Below are 26,425 nucleotides of genomic sequence, written 5' to 3' on the forward strand. Positions count from 1 at the left end.
GCTGAGTTTGTTAGGGGTTCTTCTCAGATCAGGTTGCAATTTTAATTTGACTCTAGCTTATATCAAATCGGGCTCGTCTAGTATCCTTCTTATTACGTACACAAGTGGTTTCATTATTAATACCGTGTGACTTATTTTGAAGAACTTAAAACATGTCTTCGAGGAACTGATAGAAATAAACCATCGACGTAGATAAGTATCGAATAACATTTTCGACTATATACATAATAAAGTAAATAAGTGCCATTGGCATACTAGCCTACAAGTTGAGCGTGCTTTTACTTTCTGCGAACGGCGGAGAAGTCGCACTCCAAGAACGATCGAAATAAATAAAAATATAATAATGCTGTGGAAAGCGGGCCGGGGCAGCCGCAAGCGGTGACGTCGCCGGCGCTCGTTCGTTTTGCAACTTGCGTTATGCCCGCATTGGTCAACGACATTAAGGTTAATCGCAACTCGGGCGCCCACTACGCCAGTTTGCATTAAATTTATTCACTTATATGAACCCAAACCAATGCACCTTTAAACTGAAACATTACGCACATACACAGCTTCCGATAAGTACAAAAACGGCAAGGACTTGTCAACTCACCGATGGAAATATTCGACACAAACAAACAATTCAAAAGAACTTTTCACTTTTATGTAACGTGTAATCGAATGTATATTGCTCACCGTAAAGTATGATGCAAATATAATATTTTGAGAAATTATGTTTCTTCCGGGGCCTTAAGGTTTTGGAGTGCAGACCACAGACCGGCAAACGCAGCGTATGACGTCTACTCATAAGGTAGACAAACGACATTGTTAAGGTCCTCGGAAGACATTGAATGTAGGAAGTTTCCATCGGCCTTATTAGTAATTTATGGGAGAAGCCTATGTCTTGCAGTCGATTTTTAACGGCTGAAATGATTGGTGAAGAAATAGTTGGTGAAATCGTCACAGAATCGCATGTAGGATGTTTCTAATAATTTAAAAAACAAACATTATTAGCAAATATAGATTAATATTAGTTACATATGTTATTGTGTAGTCCTTCGTTATAATATCTTAAGTATATTAATTCTAATTAACCTTGTCAATGTACCACGTATAAAGTTAAATAAATTATTAAGTAAAGTTGTAGCCGAGGTCATACTTTCTTAACCGTGACGCGCTAAACGTATAAGAAATGAAACGACGCCCTTGCCGACAGAGGTTACTCGGGTCCAGTCGCCGTAAGTTTTGCTAGCAGCTACTTAAACGAGATCGCTCTGAGAAATTTGATCAAATTATACGTCTTCAAATTGAAAGTAAGATTAGATCTCGCTTCACTTAAAACCTCCATAAATTCTTTATTGGGCCTTTGTTTAAATATCACACGAATGATCTGCGTGTGACGCAATAACATGGGAAATTGTCGTCTTAATATATATTTAGCTAATTTATTGGTTGAAGACGTAAAAGCTTTCACCAAAAGCAGCACCCCTATCCAAAAATCAAAAATCAATGATTTCAGAAATAATAAATAACATGTATACTTATGATAATGTAACAAGACACTGCGTGCTTAAATTCTAATTACCTCATGTTAATTTTTTTTTCTCTTTACTGTCCCCGGGAGACTTTGTTATAGCAAAAGTTATTGAGGTGTTATAGACCTGCATTCCTATAGAAACTATAAATACATATAACATATTTCAGAGTGCTAACTTTACAAAGATTGGTGGGATACAGGTATAAACACTTTCTGCTAAAAATGAACTATTTATTCACCCCCAATAAAGCTTTAACAACCATAACCAATCACTCTGTATCACTATCTTTAAATAGAACATATAGAACTGATCAGGCTATTCTTAACAGAACCGACAAATATGCCGATCGCTCAGATTATTACATCGTGCTTTCCATGTCACAATAGTGAACGCCCGTGAGTTGCCTGTGCGCATTTGTTTAGCGTTCTTTTACCTATGCACTGTAGTTGCAAATTTTTATTTTATTTTTCGTTTTTAAACAGAAAATTTGGAGGGCGTGATTATCGCTACGAAATTCTTTCTTCTCATATTTTGAATCAAACCGACCTTCAATCTAATCTCCAATCTATTGCTAAGAGAAATACTTTTTTTTTTAAATCTGGTTCAAAAATTGTTCTTTATCACGCGTATCCTATACTGTGTACTTTGGTATCAAGTCTTGTATGTTTCTATAGTTTAATTTAGATTGACTAAATTAAACATTTTAAATTTACAACAATGTTTTTTTTTGCTGTGCTACCTTATGTTTCTAGCTTTGGGGGATTAAAATGCTACGTAGGATCGTCGTAAATCACGGTCTCTAAACACGGGTAATAACATTAAGTGAATAAAATTATAATTTTATAGATAAAATAATTAAGCTGTATGTATTTTGGCTCGCAGAATTCACGGCTCATCGTGTGGTGAACCCCAATTTATAAAAAGACTATTTCACATTAGTCGTAAATAGCGTTCCTCAAAAATCATAAGGGACTGGCGAGATATACCATCGCGTGTATAAGTGCAAGTGCTAGTTTTACCGATTTGTTTTAAATAAGGTCCATCTTTAAAACTTGACCAGTATTAAGTAATTGCGTAATTTAAAAGGAATCAAAATGTCTATTATCAAACATTATATTCTGGTTACTACGACACTGAAGTAGTACTTATTATCTATTTTATTAAATATTCTCAAACATTAATGTAATGATATAAAAGCAAACACAAAAAACATCCAAACAGAAAAATTATATGTTTAATTTAATTATAATAGAGCTTATTTACTTAATTTGACTCTCACGACTAACACATGTAATCACTACAATGTTTTAAAATAAACAGAAATATCAACAAATAATAGTAGTACTTCTTGGAAATAATCACTATAAAACAGAAGAAGAAACAGTACGAAAGTTTATATGAAGATGAAAAACCGTGAAGTGTTTTACGAGAGTCTTGCAGACTTGTTTCATGAGCAGAGAACGTTAATTATGGCGACCGCTAATTAAAGCCAAGCTAGCCAAGGTATACCCGGTGGAATGTAGAGTTATCTTGGGATATATAACGAATTTAATCAAGCGACGCTGGCTGCCGAGAGGGAGCCTACAACGTATTAAAATGGTTCCTTATACAGCTACGGATCTTGGCTTTCAATAAACTTCAACTATCTAAGAGGCTTCTCGGATTCTTCAACAATTTTGCTATAATTGAAACATGATAAAAAAAGTTAAAACGTGTCGAGTCAAAATACAAGACGAGATTGCTTAATTTAATTATATATTCGTATTACACCTCTTCTCGATAATCTTATATTGTCGTCAAAATTATTTGTTGTAATACAAAAAATATTAAAAGAAAGTAGATTCCGGCAACTAGCTAACAGGATTATAGGCTTAGTCGGCATCGATAGTACATAAAATAGCATTGATACGTTTATAAACAATATATAACTTAATCTTATCGATACATACATACAACGGTATGTATAATAAAAATATGCCAATGAGTATTACTTAAAGATATGTAACCCCTTACTAAACTAAACACGTAAAAAAATAAAAGTATTTAGTAATTTGCATTGAAATAAAACAAGTTAAGAAGGTGCTATGCGCAAAGTTAAAAGGTCTAGAAATTTATAGGAAAAATTAATTCACACCGGAAATCTTCTAACGGTTAGGCAAATGAATAATTAAAAGTAGGGCTACAATACCTTGAAACCGTTTTAAATTAAATAAACTATTCCAGGAATGGCGCCAACTTGGTAATGATACAAATTATACAAACTCATAACAACGTCTGGAGAGAAAAAATCCTAGTTTACGTAACTTTAATACGCCATATTCACAATGTAAGGCACAAGAATGTGTAGTGTGTTTTTACTAAACTTTCGAAAGCTCGTATAGTCGGCTTGGTATAATCTTCTATACCATCTAGGATTTTTAGTATTTAATAAACTGAACTTTATATTGGCAACGGACTCATTTGAGCCAGATAAATCTATATAAACGAACATAATGGAAGTGAACAAAAATAATTGAGGTTTTTTACCTCATTACTCTCTTAAAAGCTCCAGAAGAAGAAGTAAATGTAAATGGAGAGCTCATGGTTATAGTATATAGATATTAAACTTCGTCTTTTACACCTTCGTCAAAGACAGAGCATCCGAAATCTGCGAGTTGAATTATAGCAGATATCAGACGAGTTTATCAAAACTTCGACAAGCCTGACATTGGAAGTCGAAACTCCCAAAACTGGATTGTGATATCGTTTTACAAGTAAATATAAAATACACCAAGCTTTATTGGTGTGAAATTTTATTTGCGCAAAAACTAGGTCTTTTCTACTGTATTGTATGTCTCATTCCAATCGTCATTATCTTATCAGCCGATAGACGGTCACCTGCAATTCATAAGCCTCCTACAAATATCGCCACGACTACCGTTCCTGCGCGGCCAGCATCAAGCGACTTCCTGCGACCTCCTAAGTCGCCGGTCCACCTTGGGGAGGCCTGCTTACACCGCATCTACCAGCTTATTGTCGCCACTCGAGAACCTTTCGGGTCCAATGGCCTGTCGGTTGCGCGAGTGAGGTGCTCCGCCGACAGCCAACTCAGACGAGAAATTGTTCTAGCTACGACGGATGCTAAAAAGATGGTGCACTTACCTATCTAAAGATAAGACTTATTTTAGAACTTTTCGCACGTTAATTATATTGCGCACTGAGAAGTTATTAATTACTAAATTAGTGCAATATCTTACCACACTGATATGGTCTTACATCTCTTAAAACATTACACTTTTCCTGGCTACGGCACTCTCAATCCGGAAACCAGTAAGCTAAGCAGCAATTGTTATTTGATTCAACTTTGACTACCTACACAGCACGCCGTGAAGACCTTATAAAAAATCTATGCGCAAGTTTATTACTGATTAATTCGACGATACGGAATAAGACGTCTTTTACTAGAACTATTTTTAAAATAGCTCATAGATCAAAGCAAATCAATTGGATAGATGTTGCGTTGGTACAACAGCGAGTGGGATGTTGGAATTTGTGCACACGTGCTACATGTATTAAAATCTGTAGAGCAGGCATTTGTCGAATGTATTTATTATTTTCAAATCTTACGGATTGACCGTCCACGATTTAACGTGAAATTATTTAATAGTCCTATAGATAATTCTAGCAAAATTATTTTTACCGAACACTACAATCCTGGTAAGAACTTTTAATATCGCTGTCGATACGAGTCGTGAAATAATCATTAATGAAGAAATTTATTGTTTATTATGCTCAATGAACGCAATACCTGTAACAATTTTTGGTACTTGAAATAAAAATGAATATGCCTTTACTGAAGTTGTAATAGATGTAGCTTAGCGGATATCCGACGAGAATGACAAATGGCGATTGTTTTCAGAATCAACTTGGTCCCCGTAGCAAATTGGTGTCGATCTCCATCAATTGTATAAACAAGAACGAGAATAGCAATGACCTGTCACTAGATAAATTCCAGTTTCCGGAGGTGTTTCTTAAAATTTTACAACTCGGGAGGCACATCATCGTCAATATTTACATTTCAAATCATTTTCCGTGTACATCTCCACCTATTAGAATTATATGGTAAAATATGTGACAGCTGATGTTAAATTCTAAATACAATAAAATAATATTTCGCTTCAAGTAAAAAATCCGGAGGTCCATTGCTGTCTACGCGACTGTGATCGCTGTCGTCGCAGCGGTTTATAGGAAATATAAAGAATCATATCACTTGTTACGTAAAAACTTTTACTCCCGCAATGTGAAAAAGTAACTAACTAACTAATTAAATTAAAACCCAAGATCTAGTCATAACATTAATCATCTTTTCTATCATATTACACAACTTCTTAAAGCTATGCTTATACTCCGTGTGGGGTAAAAATTCAGTTTTTAACTTATTCAACATTCATCAGCCAGTGTGATTTACTTACTGAACTTTAAAGTAGTTGTTGTATTTTTATTTAATGTGCACACTGAATAAATATGGAAACGGGAACAAGAGACGAGCGAGAATATATGAATGACAACGCACACAATCCGATATAAAGTGCGTTGTTGTTTCTTTTTTTTATTTATTTAACCGTGATACTAAATTTGTTTTAAGAACTGGCAAGTTAAAAAAATAATTGAAGCGCTACTAATCTTTTCACGTTATACTTCATCCGTACATTTATTTTCACAAATTGGCGGCAATTTAAATATTATGTTTCAGTGTCATTATGAATGTAACACGAGAAAATATTAATTTTATTATTTTTAACAATTTTCGTTGCGATTGCAACAACAAGGTCACGATAGACTTCGGTTAACATTTGGTGATGAAGCTTTTCGTGCAATTAGCACTGGTTTAACGAGTTCAGACGTGATCATATTATCTTATTGATGATCCTCCAATAGTGACTACTGAAACTAAATTCGCAGTTGTAGTGGCACCTGATACAGTCGGAGAGGAATTACACCTACCAGCACATTTGGACAAGCTTGAATGTTGTGTACGGTCGTTAAATTTGGAAGCTTTGTATTACATTGACACCTCCGAATATTTTGATCAAAGCATAAAAATATCATCGCATTGATTGGTGCCGTAAAATGATGTTAAAATTCGACTATAAGGCCTTAAATGTTCACATGGCTGAACATGCCGAAACATGAATTTATTAATCTCGAAAGCAAGGAATAGTTTTCACGGAAGTTTCCTTTAGAAAAATGTCTACAGAAATTAAGAGAAGACGAAGCGTAGAGAATAAGATAATCACTACCTTATTTAGCCGGACAGACTATTATGCAGCATTTTCGAAAATAATAAATCAAAAACAGTTGAGTGGTACAGTAGCATTTGTTCGCCTGTTGTTTTAGAAACAGTTCGAGAACAACGTCCACGAAGCAGAGTCCTGCGACCCGCCGCGAAGATTGTTTCTGGCCAGTTCTAATAACTTTCAATATCACCTATGTAATGCTTTACAAGTAATATTTGTTTTCTTGAATACGCATCTCATCAATCTTTTATAGATATATGCATACGGCACACAATTTCTGTACCAGCTTTGTTTATTGATGAAAATTCTAAGAAAATTGTACTAAAATAGCCTGTTCTAGAAAAAGGATTTGGTATCAGTAAAAAATTAACTATTTAAATAGAAAAGGCTAAAACAAAATAAAAATCCGCTTTTATTTTTAACAAAAAAAATATTCCTGTAATGATATTCGCTTTAAAAAGTACAATTCTACAAAAACACAAGAGCACAAAAGTTTGTAATCACGAATACTTTTTAAGTGCCTCGAAAAAAGAAGAAAAATGTTGGAGGTATGCGTATACAATCGTTGTACAAAAATGTTTGATCGAAATATACTTTTTAAAAGTATTGTCTGCAGTTTCCTGCTAACGCTGGTATAAACATGAAAGGTAATAATTACACTTTTGATATGGATTTTGCTAAGTATTAAAATCTGCTGTCATCAATTTTTTTAACAGTATTTAAACATCCTTCATAAGTCATTTAAAAAAGGGAGATCTTGAATAAACCAATGTTAGCAAAACATAATCTATGCAAATAAATATTATTATTAACCTATTAATTAATATTTATTAATAAATACCTTCATTGATTTTTGTATGTTATTGTTCTGTACCTTTGATCTAGATTGTTATACAATCATCATTAGGTTACTTTAGTTCATTGTAACAGATCAAGGCAGAAGTATCTCCAGAAGTTAAATTCTACTCTTGGTATCTAATAATAAATCAAACATTTCTGTACTTTCAACGTACTTCCTGCGCTGTATTTGGTCTGTTCGGTGGAAAAGACATATTATATACAAAAATGTTTCGTTCTTTTATATCTCTCGTGCCAGTTGCTGACACGAGTTTGTTTGTATTATAAAGCTGAAAAAATCATTCATTTCATGGTGCTTGTCTCTATTAAAGTATTAGTCCGTATCCACTGTCCTCTCGCGTATGGCTCAAAGCTACTGTACGTAATGGTGGAGTAACATAATATAATTTGACAGTCGGTCATATCGTTATCACGCAGGCCCGTGAGATCGGACAGCTTCTATACATCGAAGCATTACGTGCAACTCATCCTGTGCCCTACTGAGATAATTTTGTTACTAAACAGACGGTACGTGTTCACGAGTGTAATTTATTTACATTAGTCTTGCAACATGGCACACTGCACAATTTCCTATAGGGCAAGTATTACAAAACGTTTAATAATAATTCTTTGAATAATTCATAACATATATTGATCGGACCCTAATAACCATTAGTTTGAAACTATAATGAAAAAATGAGTGTCTGAAATGTAAGTGTTAGATCATTTGAGCCGTAAGATATCAACCTATGTCCAACATTATGGACGAAAACGAACGTTGGAAGCGGCCTTGCATTCAGCACCATCCGATGACCTTAACCAAGGTTGTCTGTCCACCTCATCCCGACTCAGCAGATCCAAATGTTGGCGATGTCATATTATTAGTGTGTGTTTTTGGGTGTTTAAATATATGAAAAATATATTGAATGAAGAACCGTCTTTTTATTTAACACAAGCCCAAATACATCGTTGTGGTCATACATATTGCTGTCGGCGGATATGTTGTTTAGTCCGACAACTGTAATTATAATCTCAACCAGTACTTTCCCTTATCAATAGCCGCCGATAAAATTGTTTATTCTGATTTCGTCATTCTAATTAAAATTAATAAAAAGCCAAACTATAAGTGACGATGATGTCGCATGGGTATTTAGTTTTTACGTGCACTTTATACAATAGATCAGAGATCGTTTCCGTTGTCGTCTTTATAATTATTGCAAAATATTCATGGCAGAAGGAGAAGTGGTGAAGGCACGATTACAATTTTTAATTCAGAATATTATTCTTATTTTTAATGCGCTTCGGAACCATTATGTATGTTTTAGGTATATTTCTGTTTTACACCTAAAGGTAACTAACACCTAAACTAACGCTTTAATTGAATACAATATTCACAGCCAATAATCTGTAATGCTACCTTAAGGTACAATACAAAATTCTATAAAATATTTAACTCGCATTCGTCGTAGCTCGCCTTTACGTACAAGATCGTGACTTGTTGTTTAAATAAATGCAAGAGTAATAAGAACGAGAGCCGAGATCGAAACTCATTTGCACATGTCGTGTCTTTTGTTTAGCGGCGAAGCGTCATTGACCTCTATGAAAATAGCAGAACCTTCGCGCGGTTAGAACTAGGTACGTTGTGCGGGCGCGCGCATGCCTGTCTGTAAGGTCGCGCCCGGCGTGCCTTCCGATGGAAATGATTTCAATTAAAATGGCACTCGGCGGGAACGCGTCTCGGCCGCCGTGCGACGCCACTGCGTGATTGCGGGCCCCCGAGATGGGCTCGGTGAGGAGACGGCGCGACCGCATCTTACCGCCGGCCGCCGTTGTCACTGCGGTGTTTCGCGGGCGGGCAGATTTATTTGGACGTACCCCCTTCGGGGAGAGGGCGCGGGCGCGCCACCCACCGCGCCACCTCCACACATTTGACTGGATCAATAAGTAAGCAAAGGATGCCCGAGTAGAAAAACCATACGCCCGACCACCCCAAGGGGGTACACGTAACAGTCACCCCCCCCCCACTAGCGGGCGGAGGACTCCACAGATTGCCATTTTCTCTTTGCCTACGCTTTAATTAGTTGCGTAGTGACGCGTGTGGGTCCATAATCCAGTATTATTAAATTGTGAAACTAGTCACATTGAGCGATCAAGCGATCAAAAATACCAGGAGCCTAACCAACTTGTTTCAATATCGACTCTTTACACTTGTTGTCATCGTCGTACGATATTTAAACAAACCTTATATTAAAGACAACAACTTTCTATAACGTACAACTAAAACATTTTGCATCGCACCAGCACTAAACAGTGCCAATCCACCGCACAAGTAAAAGATACAATCACCAATATCCTTACTTATAAACCCACCCCCGAGATTTTCAATGGGAAATTCAGTTGGGAAGGGCCTGCATCCAGCGTCTTTCGACTGTTTTTATAATAAAAATAAGATACCTGTTTTACCAGTATTATAAACATCAATATATAGACGAATATAGACTCTCGAAAATATAGGCAGACTATTTGTTTATTTATTCAGTAAAGCACACCAGAAGCAGATGTATTAGATGGTATAATCGTGCGACTATTATCAGGCCGTATCTTATTTTAGAGTTCTTGATAAAATAACTTAATTATCTTATTCCATCGATGATAACGAAGTCATGTGCCCAGTGACCGACCATTTAGATACTATAAGAGCTTCTATTTTTTTAAAAATTTACATATTACTTAATTGCTACTGGTAGAGTGTATCATGTCACAAAAGTGAATAACCTGTACTTGGTGTAATTGAATGTAAAAATAAAAAATAACAAGTAAGATTCAATAGACATTCCCTTTATACGTAAAAAAGTTAACTTCCGTTTTTCTGGTAGAAGTCCAGAAATAGTCTTTAGCTTTTTAAAAAAAAAAAATCTGGTGTAGACGTAGGCTAACACGTAAATTTGAACTCTGTGATGATCTGATTTAAGTGTCTATCAAATTGGACTCTTCTGGCATTCTTCTCACGACATACAAAAATTTTTAATAATCCTGTATGGATAAGAACAAATAAATAAATACATTTCCAAATTTATGGCAGCCACCCCACAGCTACTGGCGTACAACCTGAGGATGGCAATTTGGAGTAGGTACAAGGAAATAGTTACATTACAGTTAATACAGTTAGTATTGTATAAAAACTGAACATTGTTACGGCATCGTTAAACGCAAACAGGACTTCAGAATATAATAATAAGTTGACTTCAACTTAGTTATAAATAGTTTACAATTTAAGTTAGTAAATAGTTCAAGAGCTTAAACACATTGAAAAAACGTGAACAAAAAAAAATCGGAAATATTAAACGTAATTGTAAAAACAAAGGCACGCCCGCTAATGGCTGTAAAATACAGATCATAATAAAAATCTATGCATTTTTATATGGCTTATGGCCAATATTGACACGTCAAACAAGTGAGTACACTTGTAAAGTGACATTATAACTGTTTTGTACGCACGTGCTAACACGACGCGTGCGTCTCCGTTCGTCATAGGGAATTTTGCAGCCACCACACTACCCGCAATCGTCGTTTCAGCCGATAAAGAAAAAGCCTCTTCCATAGATGTCTTTGAAGGGATGAATCATAATCGTCACGCATATTATAGTAGTTAGAAGACGCTGCTGTTCATCTTCTGAAAACTTGTTTGTACGCAGTGGCAATCCTATGTTATGAATCCAGATAGTGTTATTTATATCCTGTGAATCGAAATAGCGACCTACAATCACGTCTTATTCTTTACCGCTGGGCTGCTATTGCTGTCCGCTATTATTTGACGATTCGTGAATTCCGCCTTAATATTCTTAAATCATCATCATTATGTCGGTTGTAAGAGGCCAACTGCAAGGCATAGGCGTCTCCCAACAATCGCCACGGTGATCGGTCTCGTGCTGCCCACATTCAGCGAGTTCTCGCGACCTTGATTATGTCGTCGGTTCACCTAGTGGATGGCCAGAGGCCCACGCCGCTTCTGCCGGCTCGTGGGCGCTTAAATAAGACATAAATCTGCACTCTTGACCATAAATTGCACCCATCAATCAAAGAATGTATTCTTCATTCACGTGATCTATAAATTCACTATTATTGACTAATTGTTTTTTAAAACTCGTGATATCATGTACAAAATCCTCGCCTGGAATGGCTATCAAGTATAAAATAAATATATTAAATAATCACAATTTGTTCAACATATGGTCAAATGGTAAGGGTGCAAAAGCAGCCACAAAGATGGTGATAGTTTACGCCGCAGAGCGTTAAAAGAGAGAAACTAAAGTGCATTAATACCTTGGAGATGTGATGCTGTAGAAAAATATTGCGAATTCTATAGACGCCCTACTGCAAGAGCGCAAGATAAAATAGTGCCTCTCGCGAATCGTTCTATCAATTCGGCCGTTGTTAAAGTAAGACATTAAACTTAATATAAAGATCACAACTGAAAAAAAAGGGGGCGATGTATAAAAGGTAACGAGGTATGGGAACGAATGAGAGAAATGAATGAAAGATCTCAAGAAGGACTAAAGAGGGTAGAAATACCAAAAAAAAAATTACAATTTTATTGTAAATAATGTTTACACGTGGCAGAGGAGCACGAGAAGTCCCCAAAACGAAGATCATACAAAAAGAGCTAAAGGGACTTGTTGTCCAGAGTAGGTTAAATAGCTTTAGATCCAGAAGTCGCCCTGTCCAGCTTTGCGAGTAACAGATCGGGTGAGGACTCTCACGGCAATCGCTCCTAAATAAACTGGAGCGAAAGTCATTGTGAACAAGATGACGGGAAATGCTGAGAATGTCTGTGCACCGACTCTACCGAGAGTATACGACCAAGGAAAAAGTATATTTGGTCTACTATTGAATTATGAAATCTCTAAAGATTATCTCATTATACCAATTAAGTTTTTTTTTAAATCGCGAGTCGGCAGGGGCGGCTTTGACTATCTTAGAAAATAATCTATCTGTGTCTCAAATAGGGAAATGCGTGTCTAATAGTCTATTAAACTATTGATACATTTTTACCAAATTTGATGTCTTTTTTACTCTTACGCAATGATTTTTAGGGATTATTGCATGTTTTAAAAAAAAGAAAATATTTTTATTGAGCATCTTTGGCACGTAAAACTAATTAAACCGATCCCTTTTAATTTTTAAACTGCGGTAAAGGGAGGACAGAAGTAGTAATTTTACGGACGCTTCGCAGCCGTCGCCTCCAGATCGCGTCGGGGTTGCCCCGGCTCCTTCCCGCGCGAGGCAATCCAAATAATTATCATAAAGTAAATCCCCCGCAATTCAGCCGCCGCCCCCGTACCCGACGGGCCCTTTGTCGATACGCCACTAGTGATGGCTATCGCGCTACAATTCCATGTTTATCGAACGCACACTACCCGGTCCCTGAAATTATGACATTTATTTTAATGATACATGAAAAAACACAGTAAATTTAATTTCATTAAATTATTCCATGAAACTTAATTCTTTGGAAATTTCATCGATCAAATATCGATATTGTCATTAGAGTTAATTCGCAACATTGCCTCACAGCAATTTCGACATTCGTTAATCCCTTTCACCCTCCTACTAATTCCAATAATGGTCCGAGTTTTTTTTAATACGTAAAGGCAGATTCTTTATTTTATCGATTTGGAATTATTTTTAATTGTATTGCTTTCAATTATATTCGTAACAAGTATATATAAATATAAGAAATAAAATATACAGACTGTTTTAATATTATGACCTTTGCGGCGTCTACGTGAGACCGCGTGGTAATAATAAGTCGTCGATGCCTACTCACCCACCCCTCCGGGCGACCCTCGCGCCGGTCGCACGGGCCACTCGACATTCAAAACTCGTCTTAAAACTGCTCCTTTGTATTCGTGTTATTTATTTATAAAATAATCGATATGACCCAATTGTTCGTGATGGGTTTGTCGAGCGCGGAACACGATGGTATGCAGAGCTACTCACAGCGCCCCCTGGGAACCACATTCTATCTGCGTATACATTTATCCTTTGCTGCTCACTTTTTGTCCTTCGCTCGCTTCGATTCTTTTTCAACTGTATATTCTGGCAACAGAACCAATGCAATGAATGGCGAGCAACAAATCTTTCAGCTCTTTGACCATGGAGCACAAAAGACTTTTAATATTTTATAAAACCTAATCGTGTTATGTATATATCTACAGTACCTTGAATATTTACAGCCTTTTTTGGTATAATTAACACCGTATATACACGACGAATTCTGCTTATCACGCGATGTACAAACTGTTTATTCGTAGAAAAGCGGGCGTGGTAGTAATCGAGCAGTTCATTCCGTTCTGATAATGCAATGACTGACACGTTGTGATTCGAGCATGCGTGTCGTAATGGCGGTCGGGTCGGCACATCGGCGCATAAAAATCATAAGCTGACGTGGGCACGTTTCCCAACACCTGCCCGTCGCAGCCGCCCGCCCGCCGCCGGGGCCAACCCCGCGCCACTAATTAAACTATATAATATTACTCGCGCACATCGAGATGACAGACGTTGCCGCTGACTCCTTAATTCACCAACAAATTGCAAGCAAACATAGTTTCGGTGTACCGACGTCTAGACAAGAGCAATCTCTATGTATAGTTTACAAAACACATCTATATTTTTTGTACAACCTGTTCTCTGTGACTTGATTTAAGTAAGTGTAGTTGCTGCAGCATAGGACGCCTACCCACAGGATGGACAGACTACCTATTTAGAACGCTGGATGGATACGGGCCGCTTCCAACTGATCCTATTGATAAGACCTGGGCTAGGCCTGTGTCGCGCAGTTCATGTCCTTCGGCGGATATAATAATGCTGATTTGGAGTGTATTTTTTTTTCATACATATTACCTTGCAAAATTATAATATATTTCTTATATTTTGAAATAAGTGCGGAATGATCTAAATCCGGTTTTAAAAATATTAAAAAAAATTAATAATTGCAAATATAATTATATTATTTCGTAAACTTTTGACGTATATTTTTAAATAATTCTGTAATTTACATATAAATGTGTAAACACAAATTGGCGGCAATTTAAAAATTACGTTACAGCTTCACTTTAAATACACGTGATAATTTTTGTTGTATAATTTTTTTACGGTTTTCTTTACGGTGTCAGCAAACAAGGTGCGATAGACAACGGATAGCTTTTGATAATAAAGCTTTTTCTCGTGCTCCTATCTAAGACTTATATTATATAACGAGTTTGTCAAACGTGACGAAACGTAAAACTATTGTAATGATCTTGAAACCAAGAGATAATATTCACAGAGGAAGTTTTATTTAAAGGATTGTCTACAAAAATTAAGAGTAAGAAGACATTGAGAAAAAATATAGAAACGTTCTATGTTCGAACGGGCTAATATAAAACAATTGTTTACGAAAACGAGAAGACTGTAATAAATAGCATACTGGTACAGTAACATTTGTTTCCTGTATTTTCTGGATATAGTTCGTCTACGCAGCAGACTCCTCGAAATCGACTCAATCATATGTCACAATCTACCTCTTTATATATAGTAGCAAGCCTAATATGTTCTCAATCTATTCTGACGACTAATGATTTATATTATAGTGTGTAAACAAACTACAAAAAATGTACTCTGTTTATGTTATCTTATATAGATAACCACCAATAATTATTGGACGCCATAATTATCTTATTAAAAAAAGATCTAAGAAAGTAACGGTTACATACATTTTTGCTAACGTAATATTATGCATTGCATTTAGGTTGGGATAAGAGCGTAATAAAAACTATTCCGGCTTACAATGTAAAATGTCAGATAAAGTAGAGCATTATCGTTTAAGTAGGCTTTTCAATCAGACGTTAATTAATGTTTCCGTCTAGACATGCTTACCAAAACCAATTTTTTGCTTTTTAATTGACGTTGCAATGGAATACATCGCACGTGAAAGCAGCAACATTGTTTCAATTCTGTGCAGTGGTTGTTTTGTGAATCATCCCTAATTACCTACCGACGACTACTACTAGAATTAATGGGATTTTAGTAATATCGATTGGCTTCGTTCTCGAGCGCTGCATTCACTTCAATTTGCATTCAGAACGCGCTGCTCTCTGTCTCTGCGTGTATTGTATTACATTCCCTATACCATACGGTTTTAGATTCAACGTGATTTCGTATAAATCGAAACTTCTCGTCAGCTTACACGATATTTTCATGTTACAATTGTTCTGTATATGTTCTGCTAGTAACTGTTTATACCCAAAGCAACAACTCTTAACATTTGAAAGAGCACGTTTAAAATAATGTAGCTTGCAAAAATCAGACCAGCTTTACTCTTATGGGTTTCCAGTGATGTTTGAAAAAAGATTAGCCAACCCCCCGCTAGGAGGCTCTTGAGCCTAGTTATTCTATGCAGCGTCTGCCTAAGCGGTCTTGTTATCCGAAGAAACTGTACTGTGTTGCTACATCAGTAGCCCGACTATGGCTCCCCAGGAAGTCCGCGAACTTCACTATCTGAACAGAGGTTACAGGCTAGGCTCCATGTGCGACTTGCCCCCTCTTACGTGCGTAATAGTATAAGCCTGGTCGAAAAGAAAATAATAAACTTCGAAACGGAAAGTGATATCTACTTTGATTTCCCTTAATACAAGAATCTCTTGTCTGTAAGCTGCCTCCGCTATGATATCTGCTTTCCATTTACAAGTCATTTCTCAATTTATGTACAATCGCTTAAAAACTCACCAATTTATTTCGCAGCGGCGATGGAGGAGGAATCTACGGAGCTGCCGGGTACGGACGGGCTAGCGCCGAAGCAGCGGCACCAGGCCAAACACCGTGAGCTGTTCCTTTCTCGCCACGTGGAGACGCTGCCCGCCACGCACATCCGCGGCAAGTGCACCGTCACACTCCTCAACGAGACAGAATCGCTGCTCAGCTATCTCAATAAGGATGTGAGTATGTACCGACACGAAGCGCGCCTCTGTCTGCGCATTCAATACTTTCGAACATATTTTTATAACACTCATGTCAGCCGGTAGACGTCCACTGCATAGGTCTCTCCCAAAGATCGCCGCGATGACTAGACCTGCGCTGCATCCAGCGACTTTCCCCGACAAAATCGATAAAGCGTAATTGCGAACATTTGTCAATGACACAATAAAGGAAATCTTTTAATAATACTTCGTAATAAAATAATATCAAATATTCATAGGTATAACTATATACGTATGTCCTCTCGTAAATCACATATTAATCATTACGTGTACACATGTCAATTAATGCATACATATATAATACACACGTACATGTACGCAAAAATATTTGCATTCAATGATGTACGGCGATAGCTAGCTAAATCATAATAATTAGCGCTTCATTTGTAAGAAAAAGACAGAATGTTGAATGTTTTAACCAGATAAGACTTTGAAATGTTTAAGTATGTTGTGTAAGCGGAATTTCCACAGTATGTCGTTTGATGATGTATTTGAGTGTTACAAATGAGAGAGATACAGCTATACAACGATCACTTAGTTCCAAAGCTGTCTGTCTGTCGGTCGACGTAAAGATTTTTATATTTTGTTCGATCTTAATAAAAATGAAACTAGGCACACGTTTTCACTCATCAAGTAGGCAATTACATGCATAATCGAGGTGAAGAAAAAAGAGTGGCAAAGCATCTTAACTTGCTTGAAATAAAAAGCTTCGGAAAACTCTTAAACAAAACATGTATCGATAAATAACATTATTTGTATGATGTTGATCTGATTTCAATATTTCGAACATCCTGTTCGAATTCGAATTGTAATTTAGTCTTCTTGCCGTCGTTTGGCTACTACCACAGACGACATAGTAAAGGTCGCTGAAAGTCGCTGGATGGGAGCACCTCGGTCATCTTGGCGATCTTCGGGGGAAACCTGTGCCCTGCAGTAAATGTTTATCGGCTGATATATGATGATGATTGTCGATAAAAAGACGAACATGTTTTCTGGTGATTATAATTTTAATAAATTCAAGGCGTAATATTTAAAATAAACCATCATGAACGGGCATTATCACATTACATAGACTACGTCAATACACTCGTGCTACTATATTATATGCTAGCAGAACACAAACTAATAAGGAAATGAGCATGCACTTGGCGGCCTATCTCGTATCGCCGTCCGCGCTTCCTGTTTTGTTTTATTGATTTATTTCTAGCTGCGCGCGGGCAAACGCTGCCGGTAATATTGTTACACCGGTTTTTATTAACGCCACTGCGAGGAGCGCGACAATCGATCTCCAACCTAAACAAATGACACTGTTGTATACGAAAAAACTTAGTAACGAATAATTCAATTATTAATATTATCACAATATATTTATTCACTACAATGCAATTATAATCATTTAACTAATAAAATAAAAGAAAAAACTACACTTATTATAAATACACTCACTTTTTAATAGGAGAAATTCTCATAAACATTCTTCGTTTGTCCCGAACGGAATAGTGTCCGTGTACATGTGTGCGTGTTCGTTCTTGTATTTTTGTGTGTATACAAGCGAAGCGAACCTATTCACCATGGGACCGACATAGAGCCGCGACGCGCTGGTCTTCCATATTCCTGTGCTGTTGAGTGCTTTTACTTTTACTCGTGAAGAATATAAAAAGAGCATTTGACAATTTTATGATTTTCTTCGACGTTTTTGACTTATCGCCATTTGATACATTGTGATTACTGTTATCCATTAATGTCCATAAAACGTTATTATATATTATTTTTACGTAAGATATAAGCATGCAAAATTATGCAGATTATAGACAAATATTTTAATTAATAAAGTTCGTTATTATGGTAATATATTGATAAATGTTTATGAATTTAGTTTTAGTCTGCAGAGCTAGTAAGTGAAAAGGTTAATTATGAATCCAATTTCTTCTATGCAAAACGTAACCAAACTGACGTAAACTGGAAAATAATAATTTATCTATTGCACTATAGGTAATCTTTAATTCTCAAATATAAATTATTGCGTTTTTTGTTTACTAATATAACGGTTAGTAACAAGTCAAAATGTTCATCTCATGATACAATACGCAGCCGTGCTTTGCAATGCTTCTTAAAGTTGCCAATTTGGTAGGAGATAATGAGACTTATTAACTAAGTTTTTTTTTTAATTTGACGACCTTAAATTGGAACACAGACACACAAGCATGACGGAGCAATAAAATACGCTGCGTCAACTATTCTGCATAAGCATTTTATTTAGCGATATTCATGAAAGCTATTTGCTTTTGAATTATGAATTTACGTACCTCTTGTCAAGTACAATGAAATATAAGAAATATATATACCATATTTCTTTTTATACTAAATAATCATTGTTAAAATTTGAACGAGTCGAGACGGCCCTGTGCGCCACCGATGCCGTAACTTTCCTGTGCGCCTATGGTGACGTCGTTTTACTTCCAAGTAGCTACATTCTCGTCGAAGTCGAAACTTTATCATGATTTAGGCGGCTTGCGGCTCGCGGCGCGCCAATCGTTTGCATATTAACACAAAAACTTGAACATTTGCATAGATACCGGACTGTACCACAACCGGTTAAATTAACCGCGCAAACTGTTTTAAAGATGATTTCAATTGTTACAATTTATGTGACGTGATTTTTGATATTCCGCACTAACACCATCCCTTTCTTTGTTTCAGGACGCATTTTTTTATTGTTTAGTATTTGATCCTTCACAAAAGACTTTATTAGCAGATAAGGGAGAAATCAGAGTTGGAAGTAGATATCAGACTGAAGTAACTAATTTATTAAAAGAAGGTATGTATTGAATGTCTTACATTTAGTATAAAATGTTTTATATTCTCGCAGTGAAATACATTCCATCCGTTACTTAATTAAATCAATTTTATTGAGATAAATTATATTCTTCATTAATTTCTTGCATAGCCATAGCTAATATGATAGCAATTTTAATCAATCTGGTTTTACTCAAACACACAAATGTAAAACAATTATTAACCACATAATTTAAAAAAAAATTCTTTAACTCTTATTATATTATATTAATATGTAGTATCGGTGTAAACTGCTATACTACAGATTTATTATATTATACGTGAACCGTAAACAGATTGATATTCAAAACTACCGGAATATTTTATGATCAGAGCGATCGAAACTAGGACTAGATAGATTACAATATTTATTGAATGTGAATTTTGTTTGTGAGTTTTTTTTAATACATTTTATTTGTACTATGAAATAGTAATGATGTTTTTTGCTTGCCCAAAAACATATCTCCGTAGTATTATTTTAGTATTTTTTGAACAAAGTTTCGTAAAAAAAAATTAATTTAATATGCTGTTACAATTTGCAGGCGAGGAGGAGCCGCGCAACAACGAAGACCTGGAAACGTTGGTGTGGACCCCGGAGCACGGGCTAACGGACCGACAGATCGACCAATTCCTGGTGGTGTCGCGCTCGGTGGGCACGTTCGCGCGCGCGCTCGACTGCTCCTCCAGCGTGAAGCAGCCCTCGCTACACATGTCCGCCGCGGCCGCCAGCCGCGATATCACCTTGGTAATACCTTCCCCATTTAGCTTATACAGCCACATCAGTATCATCTTCATCATCATTTCAGCCTTGACACGCCCACTGTTGGACTAATGTCCATTGTACAATTGTTTCATATCATAATCATTTGCTTAACATAGGGTAGATATGATTGTCAATAATATGTTACAAGCGTCAAACCAAGAATATTTGTGCATGTAGTGGTAGTTCAGTTATTAATTTTTATCAAATATTTTTCCGTGAAACGTCAACACGATACAGGGTGAAAACTACGCCAATTTAATAATCTAAGTCAAATAATTAGATACTATATGCATTATAAATGAAAAAATAGGGAAAAAGTAACAATTAATCTAATTAAATTTGAAAGTTACAATTGTATACATGTTTATTTTACACTAATAAAAATTATAGTATGTAACTAACTATATACTTCAATTCACCACTTTAATTTTTTTATGTGAGAAACTATCTACTTAGACGTTATTAACAAAGATTTTTTGTAATCAAATGTTAGTCTTATGAAATCCAGTAGAAGAAATATTATCTTTATAGATATAATGTAGAGAGAAATCAAGTAGAAAGTATTTTTTTCGTGTTGCTTGAATTCCAATGTTTCAGAGGTTTGAATGGGAAAAGAAGTGTTGTTTTTATTAATTTCATCGCAGTTTTCCCATTTTTTCTTCCCAAAACCGTAACTTTAACAAAAATATATAAAATAGCCTAATTTGGTATAGTGTTGATCTTTGGCAATAGTAGGCAACACATTTGGCAATATTTTTAAAGTGTTAATTGGAATCTCACGTAATATTTACCTAAACTAAATTTAACAAACTATCCGATTTCAGTTCCACGCGATGGACACACTCCACAAGTCTGGCTATAGCATAGAGGCGGCGCTGTCGTCCTTGGTTCCCGCGTCAGGCCCAGTGTTGTGCCGCGACGAGATGGAGGAGTGGTCGGCCTCGGAAGCCAATCTCTTTGAGGAAGCACTCGACAAATACGGCAAGGACTTTGCCGACATACGACAGGACTTTGTGAGTATACGTCACATTATAGATCATGATGACTACTTTAAAAATAGTTTCATATTCAGAAGTCAAAGAAATTTATAAAAAAAATTACTACTATTACTAGAACATTCAATGAGAGTTCTCATAAATAACTATGTTTAAATAAGAACACTTAAGATCCGTAAAGATTTAAAAAATGGTACTATAATACGTTTACGTATATTAAGTGTTGTAAAGTACTTTCTGGTATAGCTATGTATTTTAGAATTATTTTTATGACAAAAACCATTTTAAATGACAGTTAATATATTGTTCAAATTATTAAATTTGACATATAAAGTATATGTATAAAATAGTACAACTGTAATATTTTGGTACAGTTGCCATGGAAGACGCTAAAGAACCTGGTGGAGTACTATTACATGTGGAAGACGACAGACCGCTACGTGCAGCAGAAGCGAGTCAAGGCGGTCGAGGCAGAGTCCAAGCTGAAACAAGTGTACATTCCCAATTAGTGAGTGTTTGTACCAACCGTCACATTATCTATTCTAATTATACTTTTAGTTGCAAACTGAAAAAACTGTTTCTGTTGGTTTGTTTTATTCAAGTTGTAATTTGCTTCTTCCAATTAGTGGTTTGTTTTAACCTTTTGGACTCTGTGGTTGCGTAGCAGTAAATTTTTGCGATCAATATGGAAATACTTTTTCTGTTCAAAATTATTTTTTTGATTATAAAATTGTGTTGTAAATTGCTGGTAATTTATTATTCTAAAGTTTAATATTCGTAATAATAATAAAAAAAACAAGAAGATTATAATACATAATTTATTACTATATGTGTCTTAAGAATACTCAGTTCAGTTTCGTCTAAAAGTTTTACGTCCTCAAAAACAATTACGGCCTCGATTTAGAACAGGAAAGGTTGAAGTAATTTTTATTTTTGTCATTAACGTTTGGTTTGTTATTTACCTACGTAATTGTATGGAAAAACATAAACACTTTAAAATATGTGTTGCAAAGAAAATAATTTAGTAAGTGGTAATTGTAATTTGAGCAGTGTGTAATAGTGTGTGGGTGTAACGTTGCAGCAACAAACCGAACCCGGCGCTGGTGGCGAGCGCGCCGCCGGGTGCAGGGGCAGCGGCGGGCAAAGCGGGCGCCGTGCTCAACGGCGGCACCAACGGCACCGCCGCCCCCAACTTGTGCGCCTCCTGCCAAGGTTACCTTACTTCTATATTCATTTAAACATTTCCATATTTATTATTACACATAAAATACCAATAATTCATTTGATTGATATAAAATGCCCTAACAACACTACAATGTATGAAACCGTTCATATAATAATATATATTTAAAATAGATAAATAAATCAATAAAAATCCGAAATATAAATAAATAAACTATTATTTTACTGTTCTTATGGTTTCTTAAATTTTCTGACATATGTTATTATTGTTTTAATATTTTATATGTAATTAATAAACCTTATTGAGAATTATATTTTCCTTTATAGCTTTGAATCATAGTGCATATTAATAAATTTATGAATAATTTCATCTAACAATAGGCAATACGAAAAAAACTTATACAATTAACATCAACATGTTATATACCAGCCGTCAGTTTAAAAAATCCGCTCGATTAATGCATGAACATTATTTTTACATTTTTTTTAGCTCATTTTATTTGTCCATCCTTCATCAATATATCTTAAGAAACGCTAATGTTCCACAGTACTTGGATGTCGTTAGTTTGTACTGTGGTATTGTTGCACACACTGTTGTAATGTTTTTTTTCTTGCATTTTAGTTACTAATTCAAACCAGTGGTATGCATGGGGGCCGCAACATTTACAGTACAGACTCTGTGGCTCCTGTTGGCAATATTGGAAGAAATATGGAGGACTTAAGGTGAGCGCATGTTTAATTTTGATTAAAATGAAATCAGCAGATATATAATTAACCTTTTTTAATAGCGGCTTTTTTATTTTACGTAGAGAATACACACCCATGAGTGCTTATGTCTGACTTCATCTAAAACAATATTCCTGCATCATCGCTATGACAATGCCCCAGACACCAACCAGTTGTGGTCAGTGACACTTTCTCAAAAGACAAAGATCTCCTCTTTACCTTCTAAAAAATTCAAGCCACACTTAGCCCACTTTTCTTCTCAGTCTCTGTATGTATGGCAATGGACTTTGCCAAGGATCTTTAAGAAACCAAGAGAGCTAATATTCGCAAACACAGATCCCCCTCTCCGCCTTTCGGATCTAATCTTTGTCTCCGTTACCTACCATAGTCATCCGCAGTGCAACTCCGTATTGTGGTGGATGGTATATCTCTTGAGCAATCTTGTAAATATACGAGTATAATTTCAGCCATAAGACGTTCACTACTGGACATAGGTCTTCGATAAAGATTTACAATAAAAACTTTTGCAAGCAGCTTCCATCTAATGTCTTCCCATGACTGTAACAAAGTGGTTCTTCCATGTTGTGAGTGGACATTCTACATTGTCAGTGTAAATACATATTATTAATTAATTACTGTGATATATCAGACGGCTGGAGTCTTTGGCGAAAGCGAAGCGGAAGCTGCGAAGAGTGCGCGTGAGGGAGATGAGACCGCGCTCTCGGCGTCGCACCGCCCGCACCGCTGCACTGTGCTCAACTGTGCCAAGGTGAGCTTACACCACTGCACACACACCCTATGGATGGATGTCATATTGTACATATGTGCTTAGTATGGGACTTTGAACTAGTCTAAAATGCTAAGGAAATATATCTCTTAAGAAAAGTATGAATCCACAAATTCAAAGAAAAGTAATATAACAAACAATTTCATCTGTATGTATCTGATTCAGAAACCAACTATAGACTAAATAATTTTATTGTGCAAGCGAGCAGTAGCTTACATGATGTCGTTAAGCAGCATTACCTGGACGCGATTTAGGGCCCTGGTTCTTTTTTTGAAAATGTTATTTTTCAAACAACATCTCTTTATTGGGAGATCAGTTAGTAAGCGTTAACATTTTTAAGAAGACATTTTCGTTGTAGGACCTCAAATACATATAGTAATATTGTAATTGAAACTTTGTAATTAGCTTTCTGAGTAATTACACAATTTTTTCATTAAAATGCTTCCAGTAAGTCTTTCATATAAAATAAGTAAATATAGCTGGAAATTCATATAATGCTTAATATCTTAGGAATTCTTTTAAAAATGATCATCATTATATCAGCTGACAGACACACTGCAAGGTATAGGCCTCTCTCAATCATATGTCGTCGGTTCACCTAGTGGGCGGCTTTCTCACGACTACCTAAGTCTACCGATTCGTAGATGCACGAACGATATGGCCGGCCCACTGCCACTTCAGACAGTTATTAAAAAAAAAAAGAAAATTTAGAGAATATGTACTTGCAGGAATTCAAGCTTCGCGCGCATTTGGCGCGGCACGTGGCCACAGCACACGGCGCGGGCGAGGGCGCGCGACCCGTGATGAAGACTCGCGCCGCCTTCTACCTGCGCGCCTCGCCCTTCACGCGTCTGGCGCGCAGGTTGGCGCGCGCCCTACGCCGCCCGCGCCACTATGCTCGTTCGCCCTTCTCGCCCATCAACCTGCACCAGGTCAAGCACGAGTGTAAGTGCACACCTACTACGTGACCAATTCGTCCCTATCTTTTTATTTGTTATTATTTTGGTCTTAACTTTTTCAAATTTAATAAAAATGTGTCCTGAGATATAATAAAAGTTAACATATAACATAAGTTAGTTACTTAGGAACCAAATTTTGAAAATTGTGCAATCCCTCTAGACTAGCGTCCATTCCTACACAGGAAGGTAGTAGACCAAAAAAGAAGAGCTATTAAAATTCATCCAAATTCCAATTCTTTCATTAGCGTTAGTCAAATCCCTCTGGGTCGGACGCTAGTCCAGAGGAGTTGCACAATTTTTCAAAATTGTGTTCTGTCTAGAGCAGTGTTTCCCAACATGATGGAGCCTACGCCCCACGGGCGGCAATTCGATTATTAAAAGGGGCCATTAGAAAATGGACTTGACAGGAATTTAACCTTTCACTCTTAGTCATTTAAATGCAATGTTAAAATAATGGTGCTAAAATTAACTAAAAGAATCAATTTCTTTAATAATTGCAGTAAATTAGGATTAAAATTCTTATTATAATCTTTTGTAATTTGAATTTTATTTTTATTACATATTGATGTTTCCTTTAATGTTTAAGTTTCATAATTGAACAGTTACATTTTTTAATATTAATTACTATGTTACATGGGCGTGCTTAAGAATCTTTATGTGTTAAGGTAGAGCATAGCACAAAAAAGGTTAGGAATCACTGGTCTAGAGAGACAATAACATATATCTGAAATTGATTATATGCTTTATAACTTATTTATGTTATAAATATACACTCTGCATTTTATGAAACTTATTAATCTAAAAAGATAAAATATAAAATGAGTACCACTGATAAAAATGATAAACCTGTTTTGTATTGTCTTTTTAACAGTAGAAATTTTAAAATTTTTTTTTGAAAACTGCAAAATTAACTGCATGTCTACTTAAGTTTTTAAAAATATTTTAAAATATACTAGTCTGCTAATAATTAAGAAATTAAATAATGCGGCGGATTTGGCGTGATTAAGCCAATAATTAATTGATAATCTGTACCTCGTGTATAATTTGCAGGCACGATCGCAATGGCAGGCGCGGGCGTTGGCGCCGGCGCGGGGGCGGAGGTGCGCGGTGCGGCTCGTGTTCGGGGCCCGGTGGGCGCGGTGGCGGCACGGCTGGCGGCAGCGCACGGTGGCGCTGCGCCCCGCGCGCAAGAGTGGCTCGCGCTCACGCCACGCGACCGCATGCCCGCGCCCAACCACGTCGCCTTCCCCAAGCCGCCCAAAGCCCCCGGTCAGGACATTCACATCTTTATTAATAAATGACGGCCACTTACAATCCGGAGTAGCGATTGCACTCTTTGTACTTTTGCTATGGTAATGTGCTCAAACAAAATGACATATACTATTATACATTGACTTCATCTATTAGCGATCCTTGGACACACGTATCGTCACGCGATCGGTCGTCTATAGGCGGCGAAAGGGTTAATGCACCGCAAACATTTTGATCACTGCAAAGTTGAACGGCGACCACAAGACTGTAGCCTTCAAAC

The 26,425-nt window shown here is 36.3% G+C and overlaps 1 protein-coding gene across 1 annotated transcript in view; it reads left to right on the forward strand.

Moving 5' to 3' along the window:
* MTA1-like (metastasis associated 1-like) overlaps window positions 1-26,425 on the forward strand; it is a 75,132-nt gene that overhangs the window by 44,738 nt on the left and 3,969 nt on the right. Inside the window, exons 4-13 of the mRNA XM_068763018.1 lie at window positions 16,412-16,605; window positions 19,348-19,465; window positions 20,025-20,227; window positions 21,070-21,258; window positions 21,615-21,748; window positions 22,322-22,452; window positions 23,045-23,145; window positions 23,798-23,917; window positions 24,664-24,880; window positions 25,945-26,163. Of these exons, the coding sequence (XP_068619119.1) occupies window positions 16,412-16,605; window positions 19,348-19,465; window positions 20,025-20,227; window positions 21,070-21,258; window positions 21,615-21,748; window positions 22,322-22,452; window positions 23,045-23,145; window positions 23,798-23,917; window positions 24,664-24,880; window positions 25,945-26,163 (1,626 nt within the window). The remainder of the gene's footprint in view (window positions 1-16,411; window positions 16,606-19,347; window positions 19,466-20,024; window positions 20,228-21,069; window positions 21,259-21,614; window positions 21,749-22,321; window positions 22,453-23,044; window positions 23,146-23,797; window positions 23,918-24,663; window positions 24,881-25,944; window positions 26,164-26,425) is intronic.

The sequence above is a fragment of the Battus philenor genome, unplaced genomic scaffold (assembly GCF_028537555.1).
Source record: "Battus philenor isolate CCGP_79_NKW_IND1 unplaced genomic scaffold, ilBatPhil1.0.hap1 SCAF_17, whole genome shotgun sequence".
In the NCBI taxonomy this organism is placed as follows: Eukaryota; Metazoa; Arthropoda; class Insecta; order Lepidoptera; family Papilionidae; genus Battus; species Battus philenor.